The 20,002-nt window shown below is 36.9% G+C and overlaps 4 protein-coding genes across 5 annotated transcripts in view; 3 read left to right on the forward strand and 1 right to left on the reverse strand.

Annotated features, from left to right (window-relative positions):
• LOC116181245 (protein enabled homolog) overlaps positions 1-3,647 on the reverse strand; it is a 9,617-nt gene extending 5,970 nt beyond the window's left edge. The window contains exons 1-2 of one of the 2 annotated variants that reach the window (XM_031501545.1): positions 3,323-3,647; positions 2,527-2,565 (exon numbers count right to left, since the gene is read on the reverse strand). In XM_031501545.1, the coding sequence (XP_031357405.1) occupies positions 2,527-2,565; positions 3,323-3,327 (44 nt within the window). In that variant the 5' untranslated portion in view covers positions 3,328-3,647. The remainder of the gene's footprint in view (positions 1-2,526; positions 2,566-3,322) is intronic. The other variant, XM_031501547.1, reaches the window with a different exon arrangement.
• Positions 3,648-7,086: 3,439 nt separating this feature from the next.
• Positions 7,087-8,621, forward strand: LOC116180779 (RE1-silencing transcription factor B-like). The gene is made up of 3 exons (XM_031500906.1): positions 7,087-7,286; positions 7,961-8,447; positions 8,506-8,621. Exons 1-2 carry the CDS (start codon positions 7,087-7,089, stop codon positions 8,394-8,396), a joined length of 636 nt encoding a protein of 211 aa, XP_031356766.1. The 3' UTR covers positions 8,397-8,447; positions 8,506-8,621.
• Positions 8,622-11,182: 2,561 nt separating this feature from the next.
• Positions 11,183-11,932, forward strand: LOC116180780 (RE1-silencing transcription factor-like). Its single transcript, XM_031500907.1, has one exon. The coding sequence runs from the start codon at positions 11,183-11,185 to the stop codon at positions 11,930-11,932; it is 750 nt and encodes a 249-aa protein (XP_031356767.1).
• Positions 11,933-15,724: 3,792 nt separating this feature from the next.
• On the forward strand, positions 15,725-17,807 carry LOC116181345. Its single transcript, XM_031501676.1, has 7 exons — positions 15,725-15,833; positions 15,890-16,020; positions 16,342-16,600; positions 16,652-16,755; positions 16,810-17,020; positions 17,081-17,299; positions 17,358-17,807. Exons 2-7 carry the CDS (start codon positions 15,895-15,897, stop codon positions 17,438-17,440), a joined length of 1,002 nt encoding a protein of 333 aa, XP_031357536.1. The 5' UTR covers positions 15,725-15,833; positions 15,890-15,894; the 3' UTR covers positions 17,441-17,807.
• The last annotated feature ends 2,195 nt before the right edge of the window (positions 17,808-20,002 follow it).

Below are 20,002 nucleotides of genomic sequence, written 5' to 3' on the forward strand. Positions count from 1 at the left end.
AGAGGAGTTACAATGATTGTTGAAGAAAAAATTCTATTAGAAGAGTCGGAACTTCAGAATCTCCTAGACACGTCGTTGTGTTTCTGTAATCCTGATAACAATTTTTTTTTTAAATCTATTAGGAGAGGAATGAAGCTGAGGCATTCGTCAATAAATTACTGTGCTTTTGCAATCCTGATACAACAATTGTTGAATAAAAATTCTGTCACGAAAGTCAGGAAGACACCTCCTTGTGTTCTGTAATCCTGATAGCAATTTCAAAATCTATTAGGAGAGTAATGAACCGGAAGTATTCGTCAATAAATTACTGTGCTTTTGCGATCCTGATGCAACGATTGTTGAATAAACATTCTGTCAGGAAAGTCAGGAAGACACCTCCTTGTGTTTCTATAGTCCTGATAGCAATTTCAAAATCTATTAGAGGAGTTCAGAAGAGTCAGGAACTACAGAATTTGAGGAGATTTTGAAAAGACACGTCTTTGTGTTTCTGTAATCCTGATACCAATTGTTAAAAAATCTATTAGCGGAGTAATGAACATGAGGAGGTATTCGTCAATCAATTGCTATGTTTTTACGATCCTAATACAACGATTGTTGAAATTCTATCAGGAAAGTGAGAAACCTGAGAAGGTTCTGAAAAGACACCTCCTTGTGTTTCTGTGAGCCTGATCCCAATTTTTAAAAATCTATTAGCAGAGTAATGAACTTGAGAAGGTGTTCGTTAAACAATTACTTTACTTTGCCATCCTAATGCAACGATTATTGAAAATCAGGAAAGTCAGGAACTTCTGAACCTGAGGAGGTTCGGAAAAGACACCTCCTTGTATTTCTGTAATCCTGACACCAATTTTTTTTAAATTGTATTAGGGTAGTAATGAGCTTTTCGTCAATAAATTACTGTTTTTGCGATCCTGATGAATCGATTATTAAATAAAAAATACTGTCAGGAATTTCTGAAACTGAGGAGGTTGTGAAAAGACACCCCCTTGCGTTTCTGTAATCCTGATACCAAGGTGAGTAGTAAATCTGAGTAGATCTTCCGTCAATAGCGAAATTTTCGTCAATAAATTAGTGATTTCTTAAAGAACTAGATGGCATTTACGTTCGTGTTTTATGTTAAACTCCCCGCCCTCCTCTAATAGCACTTTGTTCATATTTTGGAGTTCATTCGGAAACTCCGAGGGCTAGAACGTGAGAATTTTTTGAAAGATCTTCTGGTCTTTCCGTGGGTCTTTCTGTAATCCTGATTCAAGAAAATTTCTAATAAAAGAGTATGAATCTAATGCGGTCTTCATCAATAAATGACTTCCTATAAAACACCACCTTGTGTTTTTGTGATTCTGGTACATCCGTAGAAAAAAAGTCTGTCAGGAGAACTTGAGAAAGTCAAATTTTCTAAACAAACACTATTTTTTCTGTGGTCCTAATAGAACAATTGTTGAAAAAGAAATGTTAGGGGTGTCTTCAATAAATTATTTCCTAGATAACGTCTTCGTGTCTTTCTGTGATCTTGATAACAAGATTTGTAAAGAAAATTCTACTAGGAGAATCAAGCACGTGAGGAGATTTTTGCGAATAATTTTCTTCCTAAAAACACCTCCTTGCCTTTGTGATCCCGATACAATAATCGGTAAAAAAATGCATTTCTGTTAGGCGAGTAAAGAACGTGTGAAGGTTTTTATAAAGAACACTTCCCTATCATTCTGCGATCCTGATAAAAATTTCAAAAAACAAATTTATATAAGGGGAGTAAAGAACGTAAGCATGTCTCAAAAAATGAAACTTATTGTCTTTCTGTGGTCCTGATAGAGAAAATAACAAAGACATTTCTATTAGAAGAGTAAAAAAAACTTGAGATTAAACTTAGTCTTTCTGTAATCCTGATACAATGATGAATAACGAACATGAGGAGGTCTTCGTCGATAAATTCGTTACTAAATAAAACCTCCTGTTAGAGAAAGTTGTAAAAAAGAAATTTCTTTTCTATTAGGAGAGTAGAAAGCATAAGGCCTTTTTCAGTAAATTATTTCCTAAATACTTTCCCTGCGTTTCCCTGATCAGAAAGAAAAACCTTAGAAGTATTGCTTGGAAAATCTAGGAAACGTTTTCAAGGAATTTCTTTGGAATTCTTTAAAAGTCTTCTATCTCTAGAAACCTTTTTTCTTGAAAACCTTTTAAAAAATTCCAACAAAGAACCATTTAAAGATCTTTTTGGGAATTTGACGTAAAAGAAAACTTTCTAGGCAATTTCTTAGAAATTTTCCGTTTCTGGTCTTTAAATTAGACACGTTTAGTGCAAGAACGGTACCAGGAGTAGTTTTTCTTGCGTTTTGCTCGGATCGCACCGAAATTGCCGCTCTTCTTCAATACTGGTGCGAGTTAGGACGATAGCTCTGGGGGGATACTGTTTCCTCTGATAAGTTATCACGAAAACGCAACGCCGATAACATTTAGGAAAATTTAAACAAACTGGAAGTACAACATCACGTGCAACATGCAAGATTAGACGAGCAAAAAAAGTAGTACCTTCTACGACTCTCTTGGCTGGAGTTCATCTCGGCAAAACTGTAAACATTCGTGATAATAATAGTAATAATAATAAAAAAAATTAAAATAACAGGAAGTCACGATTTGCGGTTTGAAAATAGTAAGTGATAGGACACTGACCATAATTTAAAATTACGTGCGGGCCACGTCATAATTTGTTTATGTGGAAGCAGGAAGAATTTAAGCTCTTTAATTTTTCGGGTTCCCAAATTCGTGTGGGCGTGGGAATCGTTCCTTCGGGCTTAATTTTCAACTAACACGAAGCGCATTCTTTTGTTTTAAACGAATGCAGGCCATGCCAGGTGCCTCGCTCGTTTCGCCGTTTTACCTCGTCAAGTAAACACGGCGACCATATGTCACCTCGAAGCCCGAACCGGAATAAAAACAAAAAAAACAGGAGGGGGCCACGACAACACAAAGATTGGCAATTTTCTTAATATAAACAGAATTTATTGCATCAACAGAGAAAGGAGACCGTGGGATTTTTACCCTTAGCGATAACGTCGTAGGGGTGAGAATGTAATTCAGCCACAACGAGGAGTTCAACACACCCATAGTTTTACGCAATCGATAAAAGTAACGAAATTATCTTAAAACGTGTCAGAATGTCATCCTATCTACCTGAGATTAGGCGAATGCCCCCCCGATTCGAGATAAAAAAACGTTTAAAAATCGGCCGACTGCAAAAAGCCTCACCACCCCCCCGAAAACAACTAATTTTGCAAACCGCAAGAAACAAAAGCGCAAATTACTTATAAAATCAAGGTGCACTTGCCTCATCTTTCCGAAAAATCCCACTGGGCTTTACATCGATTTTTTTTCACTTTCTTATATTAAACATCGCACTCTCTCCCCGCGTACGCTTCGTAGCTGCTCTCGACCGTCGCCCTTCGACGATAATTCGCCTAATCTCTCGCCAAATTGCACTTAAATGTCACTTCGTTTATTACCAACACCTACAACTCGACACTACTGCCTTCGCCATGTTTACAAAGGTTAGACCAGCCCGAGATCTTGCGCCAATCGCGTAGCGAGTCGGGGCGCACGCGTTCGTTGGGAAAAAAATTCGAAAAACTTTTCGAGAAAAATCAAGTAGGCGCGCCGCTTTCGGACGGCAACTTTTATTGGCCTTGTTGATAATCGGCGGTCGAATGCCGGTCGGCCTTTGATAATTTCCGGCGAGCGGCGACGAATGTGCGATAATAATAAAATTGATAGGAATGTTGTTGCATTTTGTCACTAATTCGTTTAAACGAATACTGCGCGTGGTCTTAGGCTTAGGGGAAAGTTTATTCAAAATTGAATAGTTCAGGACCGGATTGTGGTATGGGTCGACGTAAATCTCAATTGGGCGCGGGTGGGGAGAGGGGGGAGTAATTGTAATAAAACGTAAAGAAAAAAAAGATGTGTTGGCATCAACAGCCTCCTCTTTCTTCTGCTTTCCTTGTAGTACCCTGTTTCCATTCCTCTAGTTGTATTCGCTCCCACTATTTTTCTTTTTTCCTCTATTTATCATCTTCCACCTTCTCTGTCTTTATAGTTCCCTGATTTCCTCTTCGTATTCATTCAATTTCTTCATCATTTTTGCGCTTTTTTCTGTTCTCTCACCCCTTTCTTCTCTATTTCCCCTCTTTCCTTGTCCATCATTTCTCTATATCTGTTTCTTCTTCTGTATTACTCTATGACCCACCATTTCTTTCTTTCTTTTCTTTCGACGTTATTTCTTTTTTAATAATCCATGACGCTGCTCCTCTTTGTCGACAACTCCACAGTCTCTCGTATTCATAACCGTCTCCCTTTTTTGCACCTTTCCCTTTCTTGACCTTCTCATCATTTAAGCTCATTTCGTTCATTCCTTCACTGTTTTATATAGTTTATACTCTCATTTTCTTCCCCACCACTTACAGTTTTCTTTCCCGTATTCGTTCCTCCTCTTTCATTTCCTCCATTTATCTTTTTTCATATCCTCTTACGACTCCCACAGTTGAGCATCTTTACTTGCTCCCCCCGCCACATTCCAGAACATCAACTTCACTTCTCCTTTTGTTCGTTTCGGACTAGCTCCTCTCTTTTGCTATTAATTTTTCCGTCCAAACCCCTCCCCCTCCTCTTCCGTTCCTACTAGCTCTTCTTCTTTGTTACTCCATCTCTATTCTTCGTCTTCTATCATTAATTTCCTATATCCCAATCTTACTTTTTTGATCTCATGATCATCTATGTTTGTCCTTTCACTTTCCCTTGCCCCTCATAATTTTTTACTCTTCTTTCCCCATGTTTTCCCCCACTTCAATTGTTTCTTCGTGCTTTCTCTCCCTTTTCCTTTTTTCATCTTTACTCCTTTTAACTTGTTCCTGCTATTTTGCTATCCTTTGCACCAATTCTTCTATTTCCTTACCCCATTATACTCTTTATTTCCTCTCTTCATCCGATTTCTTCCCAGATCGTTTCCTTCACTTGATCTACTTGATTTTTTTCTTATTTCCCCCTTTGCTCCTATGTTTTCCGTTCTCTCACCGCACTCACCCCACCCCCCTATCTATTTCATTGCCGCTCGCTCTCTCTCGCTTCGCTTCCTTTCTTTTCAACCTCTGAATCCTGACTTGCCCGCTTCGGCAGCTCGGAGACAGTGGACCCTCCCGCCCTGGTCACTAGTTAGCACGCAATAAAGGAAATTACATAAAAATGGTTAAAGCATAACCAAAATACTCTTTGGCATAACCTACCCCCGCTCACGTGTAAGTACTGTTGCCAAATATCCGTCTATGTTTCCACGTTATTGCTTTGTTAATACTCTTCTTCACAATATTCCACTCCTCCTGAGTACTCCTCCTTTTTTTGTACCCCACAGTGTCTCTTATCCATAACTGTATCTCCCTTCTTCTTTGCCTCTTCCACATTTCCAAATTCTTCTATTTCTTCCAGAATTTGTTCATTTAGTAAATCAACTACCGATCTCCCTCTTCCACCCATGTATGTGAAGTGCCCTCCATATTTTCGTTTCGAATTCTCCATCCCCTTTCTTTATTGCCCTCTCTCTTCACTTTCTATTGTGTGCTTTTCTTCTCTTCTGTACAAGCCCTTCTCCTTTATTCCCTGTTCAGACAAAATTTTAATCTCCCCCCCCCCCCCCCCGCCGCGCCCATTACTAACCCACAAATGAAGCAACTTAACATTGACCCCCCCCCCCCCCCCCCCTTATAAGGAAGACCTAAAGAAGGCGGGTGAAGAAAGATTGAGGCTTTGGGAGATGTGAAAAAGGCGTAAAGGAGACTTAGAGGAAGGATGGCGTGAAGAAAGTGTAATGGATACGCGAAGAAAACGTACGGGAAAAATAAATAGAGGGAGGCGTGGCGCGGAAACAAAGATGATGTAAAAAAAAGAAGTGTGAGAAGCAATTTAAAGAGAGTGAAGACTCTTACGGATTTGAAGAATACGAAGAAACTGAAGAATTTGAAGACCAGATGGGTCTGAATTCGAAGCTACTTGGCAGTTCGAAGAGTTTCTAAAAGTTTGGCAGATTCGAAGACTATGAAAACATAGGAAGCAACGAAAGAATTCGAAAAGGTTGAAGAAAAGTCAAAGAATCCATCAAAAGAATCTAAAACTTTGAAGAATTGAAATAATATGGAAGTATTGAATGAGTTCGAGAGGTTCCACCCTGTATCTACAACTTACGACGATGCAAACATTTTTGAGAGTTGGCAACCATGAAATTTCTAGGTGGAGAAAAGCTGCCTGCGCCATCTAGAAAGTACGAACGGGAGTTACGTTGGGCATCTTGTCTTGAATGGCGGTCGTGAACGCGTTGCTCCATAAATGTTTGTTGTTATTTAATGCTGGTAGTAATTTTTGCGTTTCTTTATATCGTATTTGTGTTTCGTATGCCGCATTTTATATTTTTTGTGTGTTTGAATCTTTGTTTTTGAAATTTACTTGATTTAACCGCAATGTAGAATTACATGTTTAATACAGTTATCCTATTGTTTGTAATCGTTTCCGTTTTTGGTGTAATGCTTGATTAATTTACTATTGACATTTGACATTTCAACTGTAGGCTCGAAACCACCGAAACCAGGGGCGGGTTAGCCTATTTGCAGGAGATGTTAAAAAAGAAAGCGGGTAGCTGACATGAAGAAGACTGACCATCAGAAGAAGATTGACGGATGTGTAGGAAGTATGAAGTTGGAATAAAAGAAACCTAAATATGAGTGAGGGCTAAAGGAGGGGTAGGGAATCTCAAGAGAGCATGAGGGACACGGAGGTGGTGAAGGAGAAGAAACGTGAGGGATACTTGAACTGAGCTCCTTCTTGATGAATGATAATTTCCCATATGGTAAGGGGGATGAGGCACCCTTAAACACAGAACATGACGTGACGCCACTGAAAGTCTTAGAGAATCATGAATGTTGGTCATCCTGAAATGTGATACTCGCGTTTTCAAATTCTTCAAGCAACACAAAAAGTAATTGTGGAATTGTGCGAAAATGTCATCTGTCACAATTTGTGGATTTGTTAAAATTGAGCCAAAACGAGAGGAAAATGAAGAAACTGCAACCCCTAACGAGGAGGTTCCGACAACTTTCAAGGCTGAGGATAGTGAGACTGCAACTGGCATCAAAAGTGATCGCGAAATTAAAAGTGAACCGCAGGAAGACGAGTGCACCTCATATTTCATTAATCCGCCTCTTCTGTTGTATGATGAATGTATGGAAGACAAAAGTAATGTCCTTAACGTACGAGTAAGTGAGTTTTCTTCAGACCATGATACTTCGAGACAATTATTTAGATGCACATCACTAAGTTGTGACACTGATTTCCATTGTTTCCAATGTGACTACGTGTCAAGTATCAAAAAGAATCTCAGAAAGCACATCTTAGGGCACAGAAATTTAAAATGTGACCATTGCAATTATGTAACGAACGATAAGGGTAATTTGAGACAGCACATTAGGAGACACAATGGTAAAAAGGAGTACAGATGTTCCTTTTGCAGTTATGCCACAAATGCCAAACACTCCTACAGTAGACACTTCTTAAAACATAATGTTCTGAAAGCAGTAAAGTGTGACCAGTGCTCTTATGCCACACATTCAAAGGGCCACTTAAAGCAACACTTACTAATTCACTGCAACGAGAAGAAATTTAAATGTGACCAGTGCACTTTCGAAACTCACGTTAAAAAGTACCTGAAACGACACACCCTCAATCACAAACCAACCACAGACTTTAAATGCTCGTACTGTCCCTACACCACAAATTTTAAAAGAAATCTCAAAAAGCACATTTTAAGGCACATAACTCCCAGAAATTTAAAATGTGACCATTGCAATTATGTAACAAATGACAAAGATAATTTAAAACATCACATCAGGACACACAATGACAAAAAAGATTACAATTGCTCCATTTGCAGTTACGCCACAAACGCCAGAAACTCCTACACTCGACATCTCCAAAAACACACCGCCGTCAAAGACATAAAATGTGACCAGTGCGCTTACGCCACACATTCGAAGGGCAACCTGAACCAACACCTACGAACTCACCAAAACGAGAAGAAATTTAAATGTGGCCAGTGCACGTTCGAAACTCACGTCGAGACCTACCTGAAACGACACGCCCTGAATCACAAACCGACCACGGACTTTAAATGCTCGTACTGTCCGTACGCCACAAACGTAAAGGTCAACTTCAACAAGCACCTCTCGAAGCATACAAGGGAGAGCTTAAGGTGCGAGCAGTGCGACTACGTGACGAGAGATCGCGAAAATCTGAGGCGACATTTGCTGAAACATGTCGAGTTGAAGGACTTCAAGTGCAAGTTTGAACGTACAACTCGAAGTACTTGACTTGACAAAAACTCGAGTGAGTGACCAGTAATTAAAGGACGTTAAAACTACATCAATAAATTAACATTTGTGAATTTTATATGCAGTAATTAAAGGACGTTAAAACTACATCAATAAATTGCTTCATTTGTGAATTTTATATGCATAGAATGGTGTAATAGGGTACGCTAGTTGTAAATAACGCTATGACCTGAAGCACAGTAGGGAAGGAACGTAAAATAAAACACTCGAATTATGAAAAGTTTGTTTATTAATAATCGTAATTATTATGATTGTAAATGCTCGGAAATTTAAGTCGAAATAAATTACATTGCAAAAATAAACTTTGAAAATGGTAGTTCACCGAATAAAAATAGAAATAGGCTGGGAAAAAAGGAACTTACCAATAAAAAAACCAGCCGTCAAATTAATATCAAATTGTGTTGTAAAATTAATTGTTTGTAATGATGTGAATGCGTAACATATAATTATAACATCACTAAAAGTAGCATGTAGACTTCAAGAGGTAACATTTAGGTTAAAAACAAGTTTTGGGGACTGTGGGTCAGGTAAGCAGGTACCAAGATTCTAAGAAAGAGTGAAATACACAGGATGTGACTCATGTTTGGTTCAATAAAGTCCTTTTGTTAAAAACAAGAAGGAAAATTACATGACCTTGTAGGCAAATTTAACTAAAAACAAGATATGTGGCTCATTCATCGCACATAGATTCTAAACTGAAGAGCTTTGATTAGCGTAATCCTGCTCCTGCAAGATAGGTAACCCGCCCTTGGTTTCGAGCCTACAGTTGAATGTCGAAGACAGTCACGGAATTAAGTGTTGCACTTTAAATGTTTACAGTTTTTACCACAACCGTGACTGTTTCATTCACGGAGAAAAATGTAAGTAACAAACAACAAGTCAGTACATACATCAAACGAATCGGTAATTTCCACATATTAAAATAAAGTGATCAAAACTTATATGAATGCTATTTCAGGGACAAGACCAAGTAATCAACATCAATAAACATAAATTAAGCAAACATTACACCAAAAACGTAAACGATTACAAACAATAGGATAATGGTATTAAACATGTCATTCTGCATTGTGGTTAAACCAAGTAAATTTCAAAAACAAAGATTGAAACACAAAAAATATAAAATGCGGCATACAAAACACAAATACGATATAAAAAAATGCAAAAATTACTACCTGCATTAAATAACAACAAACATTTATGGAGCGACGCGTTCACGACCCCCATTCAAGACAAGATGCCCAAACGCAACCCCGTCCATGCTTTCTAGATGGCGCAGACAGCTTTTCCCCACCTAGAAATTGCATGGTTGCCAACTCCCAAAAATGTATGTATCGTCGTAAGTTGTATATACAAGGTGGAACCTGTCAACCAGAAAACTATTTTTGGCTGCGACTTCCTAGAAGACGCCGGAGTCGCGCTACACGCAACCCAGAAGTACTGCTATTTTTATGATGATCCGAATGTCACCTTTCAGTACTTCGACGAAGAAGGGGACAAGGACACTGAGGTATCTGAAGTGAGTTTGCAGTAATGAGAGTGCCAAAATCTGGAATTCAGTCGACGAAGAGGCCTCTTTCGAGAAGAAGGCGAACCGACCCCACTACACCCTATAGAACTTTTCGATTTTCGAGGATGCCTTTCGTGCTGCAGAATACCCCGGCGACGTTTGTTCAAAGGGCTGCAACTTTTGATCTAGTAGTCCAATCTTGGAACTGTTTGAAATTATGGATTCTACAGGCCAAACTCTATAAGAAAATGTTTTTTCCCGGTCGATCTCAGACAATTTTTTTTTCGGGGCTCAAAAAAAGGCAGTGTATAACCTTCCTTTTTTACCAAAAATCGACTACACCAAAATTTCTCGGGAAAACACTTTTCTTATTAATTTGGGTGCGTAGAATCCAAATCAATTTGTACTTTTTCGATTAGACTTCTCAATCAAAAGTTATAGACTAGAAACCAATTTCAAAAAAAAATTCAAAGGGCTGTAACTTTTGAACTAGTAGCCCAATCTTGGAACCGTTTGAAATTATGGATTCTACAGGCCACCATTGACTAAAAAGCAATGACTGATGGCAATACGTCCAGTGGATGAACGTGCGCCACTGATCAAGAAATACGAGTCACTTGACACTTCATTTTTTGCACACACAGTTCGTACCTCGTGGCACAACTCATTCTTTCTGCTGTACGTAACTTGAAATCATCACCACAGGAGCCCTAAAAGTAAAAGTGATTGTGGAATAATCAAAATGTCAATTGTCACAATCTGTGGATTTGTTAAAGATGAGCCAAGAGAAGAAGAAGAAGAAATAAGTGCAACCCTTAACGAAGAGGTTTTAATAAACCATGACGTATCGATAAGAGTCAAGATTGAGGATAATGAAACTGCAACTTCCAGACAGTTATTTAAATGTGCAACACTAAGTTGTGCCACTGATTTCCTGTGTTTTCAATGTGAATACGTGACAAGTATCAAAAGCAATCTCAGAAAGCACATCATCTTAAGGCACATAACTCCAAGAAAGCTAAAATGTGACCATTGCAAGTATGTGACAAACAATAAGAAAAATTACACGTGTTCCATGCGCAATCACTTCACAAATGCCAAACACCCCTTAAAACACAATGCTCTGAAAGACTTAAAATGTGTCCAGGGCGCTTATGCCACACATTCAAAGGGCCACTTAAAGCAACACTCACTAACTCACCGAAACGAGAAGAAATTTAAATGTGATCAGTGCACATTCGAAACTCACCTAAAAATGTATCTGAAAAAACACACCCTCAATCACAATTTAACTACAGACTACAAATGTGCTTATTGTGCCTATGCCACAAAGATAAAAAAAAATCTTATAAAGCACATCAAAAGGCACATAACACCGAGAAGCTTAAAATGTGACCATTGCAATTACGTAACGAACGATAAGGACAATTTAAGACACCATGTTAGGACGCACAACGATAAAAAAGATTACACATGCTCCATTTGCCATTATGCCACAAACGCCAGACACTCCTACATTCGACATCTCCTAAAGCACAACGCTCCGAAAGACTTAAAATGTGTCCAGTGCGCTTATGTCACGCATTCGAAGGACGTCTTAAACCAACACTTAAGAACTCATCAAAATGAGAAAAAATTTAAATGTGACCAGTGCGCGTTCAAAACTCACGTTGAAATATACCTGAAACGGCACGCCCTCAATCACAAATCGACCACGGACTTTAAATGCTCGTACTGTCCCTATGCCACAAACGTGAAAAAGAACTTCAAGAAGCACCTCTTGAAACATACAGGGGAGAGCTTACTGTGCGAGCACTGCGACTACACGACGACCATTCGCGAAAACCTGAAGACACACTTGCTGAAGCACAGAACGTTGAAGAATTTCGAGTGCGCGTATTGCAAGTTTCGAACCTATGCCTCGAAGTACCTGAGGCGGCATCTCTCAACGCACAGGAACTCGAGGGAGTTTCAGTGTTTCGTCGCAATTACGAGACTTTTTTAAGTCACCGAATGTCTGCTTCATTTGTGAACAGTATAAAGAATTAATAATACGCATGGAATGTTCTAGCTATCTATTTTGTCTAAGTTTTGATATTTGATTTGCATATTAAACAATTTAAAAATGTTTTGTTTTTAGAAAGATCGCCCTTGTTTCTTATCCCTTATGATGAATCGTATACATAGATTCCAAACCGAAGAGTTTTTATTGGCAGAATCTCGCCCCCAAGACAGATAACTCGCCCCTTGTTCCGCGTTTCGAACCTACAGTTAATTGTCGAGATCAGTACCGGTATTTGAGTGTCGTAACTCTGGTTACAGTTTTTGTCAGTCCCCTGACCGTTTCTTCAAGGCGAAAATGTTAGTTTACAAACAATTCTTTAAAAGATTGAACAAAATATGCATCCAAGTTGGGGCCAAGAAAGACCATGTAATCGAAACATGAACAAACATTACACCAAAAATGAACGTGATTTCAAACAAAAGATTAACGGTATCAAACACATGAATTAACATTAAATTGTCAACTTCAAAATCAAAGATTGCAACTTAAAAAAAATATACAGCTACATAAAAATTGCATGGTTGCAAGCTCTCAAAAATATGTGCATCGTCGTAGAGTGGAACCTCTCAGTAGTTGCGATTGACTAATATACTTAGATGATAAAGTTATCACGCGAACTATTTCAACCAATCACAAGGTCTCTAAACCCAGAATCATAAAAGCACCGTTAGAGGCATAGCGACACAGGTACTCTGCATGTTTACAGGTTACGGCGAAGGTTTTTCAATTTTATCACTACTACCGCACATCGTTTTAGTTTTTCTATCTTACTATTAAATCCGTTTTTTTTTTCGCGCAACTGTCTTATCTATGACACTGTGTGTGAAATAGTAGTATAAGGAGGTTTGAAGCAAATATGGTGGTGTGAAAATGGGGGATTGAGATTGAGGGGGGGGGGGGTTAGAGAAGTTTGCGAAATTTTAGAATGGCGGACCCAATATGGCGTCGTATTATGCGAGAAATTTGAATTTTTAAAGAAACCATTTGCAAATTCGTAGCCAGAAAGGTTTCAGAGCCGCCGATTACAAATCCGCTGTCAGAATGACGAAATACAAAATGGCGGACCCAATATGGCGTCGTATTGTGCGAGAAATTTGAAATGTTAAAGAAATCATTTGCAAATTTCGTAGCCAGAGAGAATTCAGAGTCGCCGATTACAAATCCGCTGTCAGAATTACGAAATGCAAAATGGCGGACCCAATATGGCGTCGTATTGTGCGAGAAATTTGAATTTTTAAAGAAATCATTTGCAAATTTCGTAGCCAGAGAGATTTCAGGGTCGTCGATTACAAATCCGCTGTCAAAATTACGAAATTCAATATGGCGTCGTATTGTGCGAGAAATTTGAATTTTTAAAGAAATCATTTGCAAATTTCGTAGCCAGAGAGATTTCAGGGTCGTCGATTACAAATCCGCTGTCAAAATTACGAAATTCAAAATGGCGGACCCAATATGGCGTCGTATTGTGCGAGAAATTTGAATTTTTAAAGAAATCATTTGCAAATTTCGTAGCCAGAGAGATTTCAGAGTCGCCGATTACAAATCCGCTGTCAGAATTACGAAATTCAAAATGGCGGACCCAATATGGCGTCCAATTATGCGAAAAATTTGAAGTTTTATAGAAATCATTTGCAATTTTGTACTTGAGGGATTTTTTCGGAGTCGCTAATTACAAATCAGCTGTCAGAATTACAAAATTTAAAATGGCGTCGTATTATGCGAGAAATTTGAATTTTTTAAGAAATCATTTGCAACTTTCGTAGCCAGAGAGATTTCAGAGTCGCCGATTACAAATCCGCTCTCAGAACTACGAAATTCAAAATGGCGGACCCAATATGGCGTCGTATTGTGCCAGAAATTTGAATTTTTAAAGAAATCATTTGTAAATTTCGTAGCCAGAGAGATTTCAGAGTCACTGATTACAAACCCGCTGTCAGCATCACAAAATTCAAAATGGCGTCGTATTATGCGAAAAATTTGGATTTTTAAACAAAATGATTTGCAATTTTGTGGTAGGGAATTTTTAGCGCCGCTGATTACGAATCCGATCTCAGATTTACGAAATTCAAAATGGCGTCGTATTAAGCGAGATATTAAATTTTGTAAGAAATCATTTGCAATTTTATACTAGGTTTTCGAAGTCGCTGATTTATGTATCCGATGTCAGAATTACGAAATTCAAAATGGCGGGCACAATATGGCGGCGTATTATGCGAAACCGTTGAATTTTTAAAGAAATGATTCGCAATTTCTTATTAGAGATTTTCGGGGTCGCTGATTAAGGATGTGAGATTTACGAAATTCAAAATGGCGTGCAACTTTGTACTATAGAACAGGGAGTTTTCCAGGACCGAGCTGCAAAAATCAAAATGGCGGATGTGCTCTTAAGTTACGCCACTGATTAATGCCATATAAGCGTGTTAGTCATCATCCTAAAATGTGACACTTGCGTTTCCAATTTTAAGTTTTTTGCAGAGCCTTTTCATTCTTTCTAGTGTACGTAACTCGAGAGCAACGCCGTAAAAGTAAAATGTGGAATAGTGAAATTGTGAATTAACTGTCATAATGAGTGGATTTATTAAAGATGAGCCAAAACAAGTCTAAGAACCCTTGTTGCAAATGTTTCATAGAAAACAATCCGTTCCAATAAAAATTCTATTGTGTCTTATTGGTTTATATTGGCAGAATTGGAAACGGTCTGGAGAACGATCTTAGTTTTGTTGGCTACTATAGCGTAAATCCAATAGCATTGGCCGTTATTGTAAATGGGTGATTCGAATTGTAAAAAAAAACTATTGTGGTTACACAATAGAAACGTTTGAATTTCTATTGGGACTTTCCAACAAGATGCACAATCGTTTTTGTATCTGTTGGCTTCTAACGTGTTTTTCCAATATTATTGTATTTGAGAGGGAATAAACAAGTTTTCCATTGTGAAAATTAATTGTTGGGAATTCCCAATGTAAATGTTACGATTTATATTGTGAATTTTCAATAGAAACAAGCACCGTTTTGGTATTAGTTGTCTCCTAATGGTGTGTTATTGCTTCTATTACCTTACCTGTTGGATTTGAGTGGTTATGATTTGATGGAGAAATAGCAGCGTTTTTTGTAGTTTTCAATTGGGGAATTTGTGTAGGTATCTACCGCGCATTCGCATTTCGCATACGCAAGACGAGACGTAACCATAACCACGAATTCTTTGCGTGTATTTTTATTTCCAAGTTTCTATTTTAACGATTTCGGTTTACGAAGACAAATACCTAAACTGTAGGTAAGTGATATAATTTTTGTGTTATTTTTAATTACAATGGTCGTATTTGTTGTGTTGATTATGTACAACCTATACCTACAACTTTATAGGTTAGGTATGGCATTTCTTATTATTCCTATTATTTATTTATGAAACAATAATGTATATAATGCCAGTAGGTCATTTTATGTGGCAAAAGATTTTCGAGTAAATACAAGTCTAGTATTTTCTAGGGGGAATGTGACAAACAATTAATAAAACAATATCGATATTGTATCTTGAGCATTCCTCCGATTCCTGCTTAAGAGTTATACGACCCCATTAATGAAACATAATTGTACAGAATAGGGCTCATAGTACTATTTTTTCTGTTTCTGTTTTTCAGTGACGCTTCGAGTTTAAACAATATTAGAAGATGTATGCATATGTCATCTTCGAAGAAGACAATGTGCCACTTGTCGTGTCTATTATTAATTAATGACATAAAATTTAAAAATTCAACTTACGAAAACTATAATTCGGCAAAAACGTACAAAGTAAAATATACCGATGGTCATTTTTATAAGGCTTTTATCATCGCAGTAGCGGGTAAGTTCCATAAAAGCTTGATTGGTTTTGTTGTTAGTATGAAGGTATTTGTTTAGAAACAATGGAAGAGGTCAAAATGAAAGCCGAGGAGAAGCGTATTCGTTTGCCTGCTGCCAAACTGAGGGAGTTAAATGTTGCAAACGATGAGATTAGTTCATCGGACAATGAAAATATTCCTCTTAATACAGTGCGAGCAATAGTATTATTACACAATATAGAAAATAAATATTGAACATTACAAGAAAGCATCAAACAGTCTCTGGAAATATGAACGTAGTCTCAAATTACTAATGTTGTTACACCATGCTTTACTACATTCACATTGCCAAAGAGTCGTTTATGTTTTTTTTAAATTATATAATATACGATATAATACAATGCGATCAAATATGAGTTGCAGTCGCGTCGCCTTTGGAATTTTTGTTTACATGGGAAATCATACTTAACTTGAACTACCAAAGGCGACTTCAATGTCATTCCTTTTTTGATCACCTGTTACTTTATTCAGATGGAACGAAATTCCACAAAAAAACAAAAGAAGAGTCAGGAGAGAGCATACCAATTAGAAAATTATCACAAAATAATGAAGTCTGTGTCAAATCAAGAAATGCCCATGGATCTGCCAAATACTATGGAAAGTAAAAATTGGAAAGAAAAATATGAAGAATTAAAAAAAGAAAACAAAGCATTAACGGAAGAAGTCCAAAAGTTAAAGGAGCTAAATATTAACTTACAAGAAGAGGTGATAGCAAAATTTAAAAGTATAGGTAAGAATGTGAAACATCTTCACCAAGATAAAGTAATCTGTCATTATATAGACTTCATGCAAAATCCGATTCCACCAATGGTAACTATGGACAGCCAAGAAACTTCCAAACCGATCCCCGATGATGTTCCAGTGGCCGGACTATATGATGGCCAAGTAAAAGTGTTTCTCATATACTTATGACAATTTTATAAAAACTAATTGTTAAAGATTCACATTGGACGAGGAGAATGGTTACCTGTAGCCATTTTTAATATGTGTATGGCAAAAAAAAAAGATTCTATCTTTATCAAAGAGATTGCGTGTTCCTTATTTTCGCCAGACGTATTATCTAAATCATCAGTGACTGGTCAACCTGGTAATAAGACCTCAAATCCTGCCAAGCCTGCATTAGACCCCACCAAACTTCTTGCAATTGAAGGTAATTGGTTAATATGTAGATTAATCATTTGAATACATGTTTAGGAATGTCACTCCGTAGATATACTCCAATTCAGAATGTTTCAAAGAGGCGATACCCCTGATCTAAAAATTATCAGAAACTGTGTCCATAAACACGTTCGTGATAAAATTCAGGACCTCATTAGACCACCAAGGGCGTCAAAATCCAAAAAATTAAATAGTCAGAGCAACCCTCAGCATAGATTGTCACCTGAGGAACCTCAAGTAGTAGAAGAGCATGTGCAGGATGCAAATATGGGTATGTTAAATATGATTTTTTTATCTTTAGTACTAATACACCTTTTTATCATTTCTAGAAATTGTTGTGCCTAATACCTTTATCACTGAAAATGCTGTAGTCCTAGTAGATGAGTTAGGAGTTGAAATTGGCCATATATAGTAACGATCAAATTTATTGAATTTCTACTACATTTGGGAATTCACAAATAACTTTTGTTTTACCAGTATCAATAAAAATACATTTAGATTCGTAGTCAGACATAGATATTAGTAGTAATTCATAGGTACTCTCTTTAACATAAAACATATGATTTAGTGTAACTTGCCCACAAATGTATGGTTGTGTGTGTAATTTTTTAACTAGCATAAATGCTTTTTCCTTGTAAAGGATAAATTCTAAAATCTCAACAAAATCTTGGCATTTTGTTTTTATAACAGCGTTACATTTTTTCGATACATTCATGTAATCATTGCTATGAAGCATAGTGTTATTATACACACATCTCTTGTAAATAAAACCATTTTCAGTTTTCAGGCTATGAAGATCTTCGAAATTGTTAGTTCTTAAAAATTTTAATTTCGTTATCATTTCACTGGCATTTATAAGAGACGCTTTTCCTAACAAAATGCTTTCACCTGCAACAGTCTTTCTTTTGTAATGCCTTTTGTGGCCCACAATTAGATTATTACAGAATATAACAGAATTTTCATTAATAACGTTATTACTTTGAATACGAGGCACAAATGTATTAAAATTATATAATTTCTTAGCAATTTGCTTTCCAATTCCTTTAGGTCCTTTGATTTGCTTTTTAATATGAAAAATTCCTGACTCAAAAGGGAAAGTGCTGTTACACCAAAGTGGGCCTGTTTTTTTTACACAAACAGGTAAGTGCAACATTGTATGCATGTTAAAAGTCATTGCTTCGGGACCGTAATATTCGTTCGCTTGTTTTACAAATAAGAATAGGAGCTCTTGTGCTATATCTATTTCTGAAGGCAGTATCTTGGTTTTTAATAGAATGAAAACTGCCTGTACTAATAAGGAGAAGTGTTCAAGGTATTTCTGTTTTAAAATGTTGTTTAAACATGGCAGTGAATAATAAAGAAGCCAGTTCTTCCATTCGGAAGCTTTCCACTTACAGCGTTCTGCTATTATAGATCTGGGCGCCCTATGTATCTCATTTGGCGGCCTTATGTTGCACAGATGTTTGTTGATTGCTTGAATATCGTTAGGTCTACCAATATAATATGTGTGTTTGTTTGAGTTGCTAAATGAAATCCAGAGATCCCACAGTTGTTTCACTACACCTGAAAGGAAAAAAGATAATAGATATTTAATTTTCTGCAGTTCTTCAATTTACCTAATAAAACGCCATGCATATAATCTAGCGGAAATGACCACACAATGTCAAAGTACGGTGTTAATAAGATAGATGCTGGCCCCTTTACTCCATTAATATTAGTAACTTCATAGTTCTGAGCGTGTAACTCTCTCAAGTCTCTCATATGCAGATCGTGTGTTCTTAAAGTAGATGGAGTTTCTTCATGCACATACTTTACACGCTTGATTACACTTGTACCTGAATGGTAGCACCAACTACATCCATAATACCCATTAAATTTCAAACGATTTTGAATTACAGGTCTTGCTACTGAATCCACTGAGCAAAAGAGTGGTAGTAATTTATAAGTCTTTTCTTCTTCGTCAAACCGAACTTTTACACCAATTTCGTAAAGTTTCTTTGCCGTTACATTAAACTCATCTATAATCAAGTTCATTAAATGTACATCTGGTTCACATTTGCCAACCCAAACACCTATAAACACCAACTTATGAAACCGATCTTTTGAACAAATCTCATTAATGAAAAGTTGAACAGGCCACATTGACTTTTTGGAGGACGTAAAAATAGCAGCCCCATCTGTACTAAAGTTGTATGTCAAATCAAACTTTACTTTATTTTTTAAGTTTTTATAAACTTCACCATCATAATAGTCACATATAAAATTATTTTCTGAAGGTTTTGGATCTAATAAGACAGATTCTTTTAACAAATATTCAATCCTGGGTGTCGGATCTATCATTATGTAAACATTTTCACTATTTATGGTTAAATGATGTTCTTCCCGGCAATTTTCATTAGGACAAATGGATATATGATTTTTAAATTTTTTTTTTGTAACACTTTCCTCCAATTTTGTTTTACATTTTGTACAATAAAATGTATATTGAACAGCGCTGTCATCAGGATCGAACATTTTAGACATATAATACTTAGAGGTGTCAAATAAGTCATCATCAAGACTATTTGAACATATCTTAAGCATTTCAAATATATCTTGTTGTGCTTCATTTGTAAATCCGTGTTGTAAACTTAAGGCATATACCATACACATGACATCTTTTTGGGTAAGTTTTGCTTCTTTAAAAATATATTCTTCATTATTATTCCATAACTGTTCAAATGAATCTTCATTTGGAATATTCGTGTGGACATCGACATCTGAATTTTTCTCACTTGGGATTATATGATCATCTATAGTATTTTTTAGGTCATGTGGTTGGTTTATTTCCAAATTATCGTCATTTGCTTCATTTATATCATCACTCTGAGAGTTTTCTAAATTTTGAGCTGAGATACTTGCGGTGTCTACGCTTACCGATATGCCTAGAATAATAACTTTGTTGTGTAATGTTACTTATCGCATGTTATGTACA

The sequence above is a fragment of the Photinus pyralis genome, unplaced genomic scaffold (genome assembly GCF_008802855.1).
Source record: "Photinus pyralis isolate 1611_PpyrPB1 unplaced genomic scaffold, Ppyr1.3 Ppyr1.4_LG9, whole genome shotgun sequence".
NCBI classification, from domain to species: Eukaryota; Metazoa; Arthropoda; class Insecta; order Coleoptera; family Lampyridae; genus Photinus; species Photinus pyralis.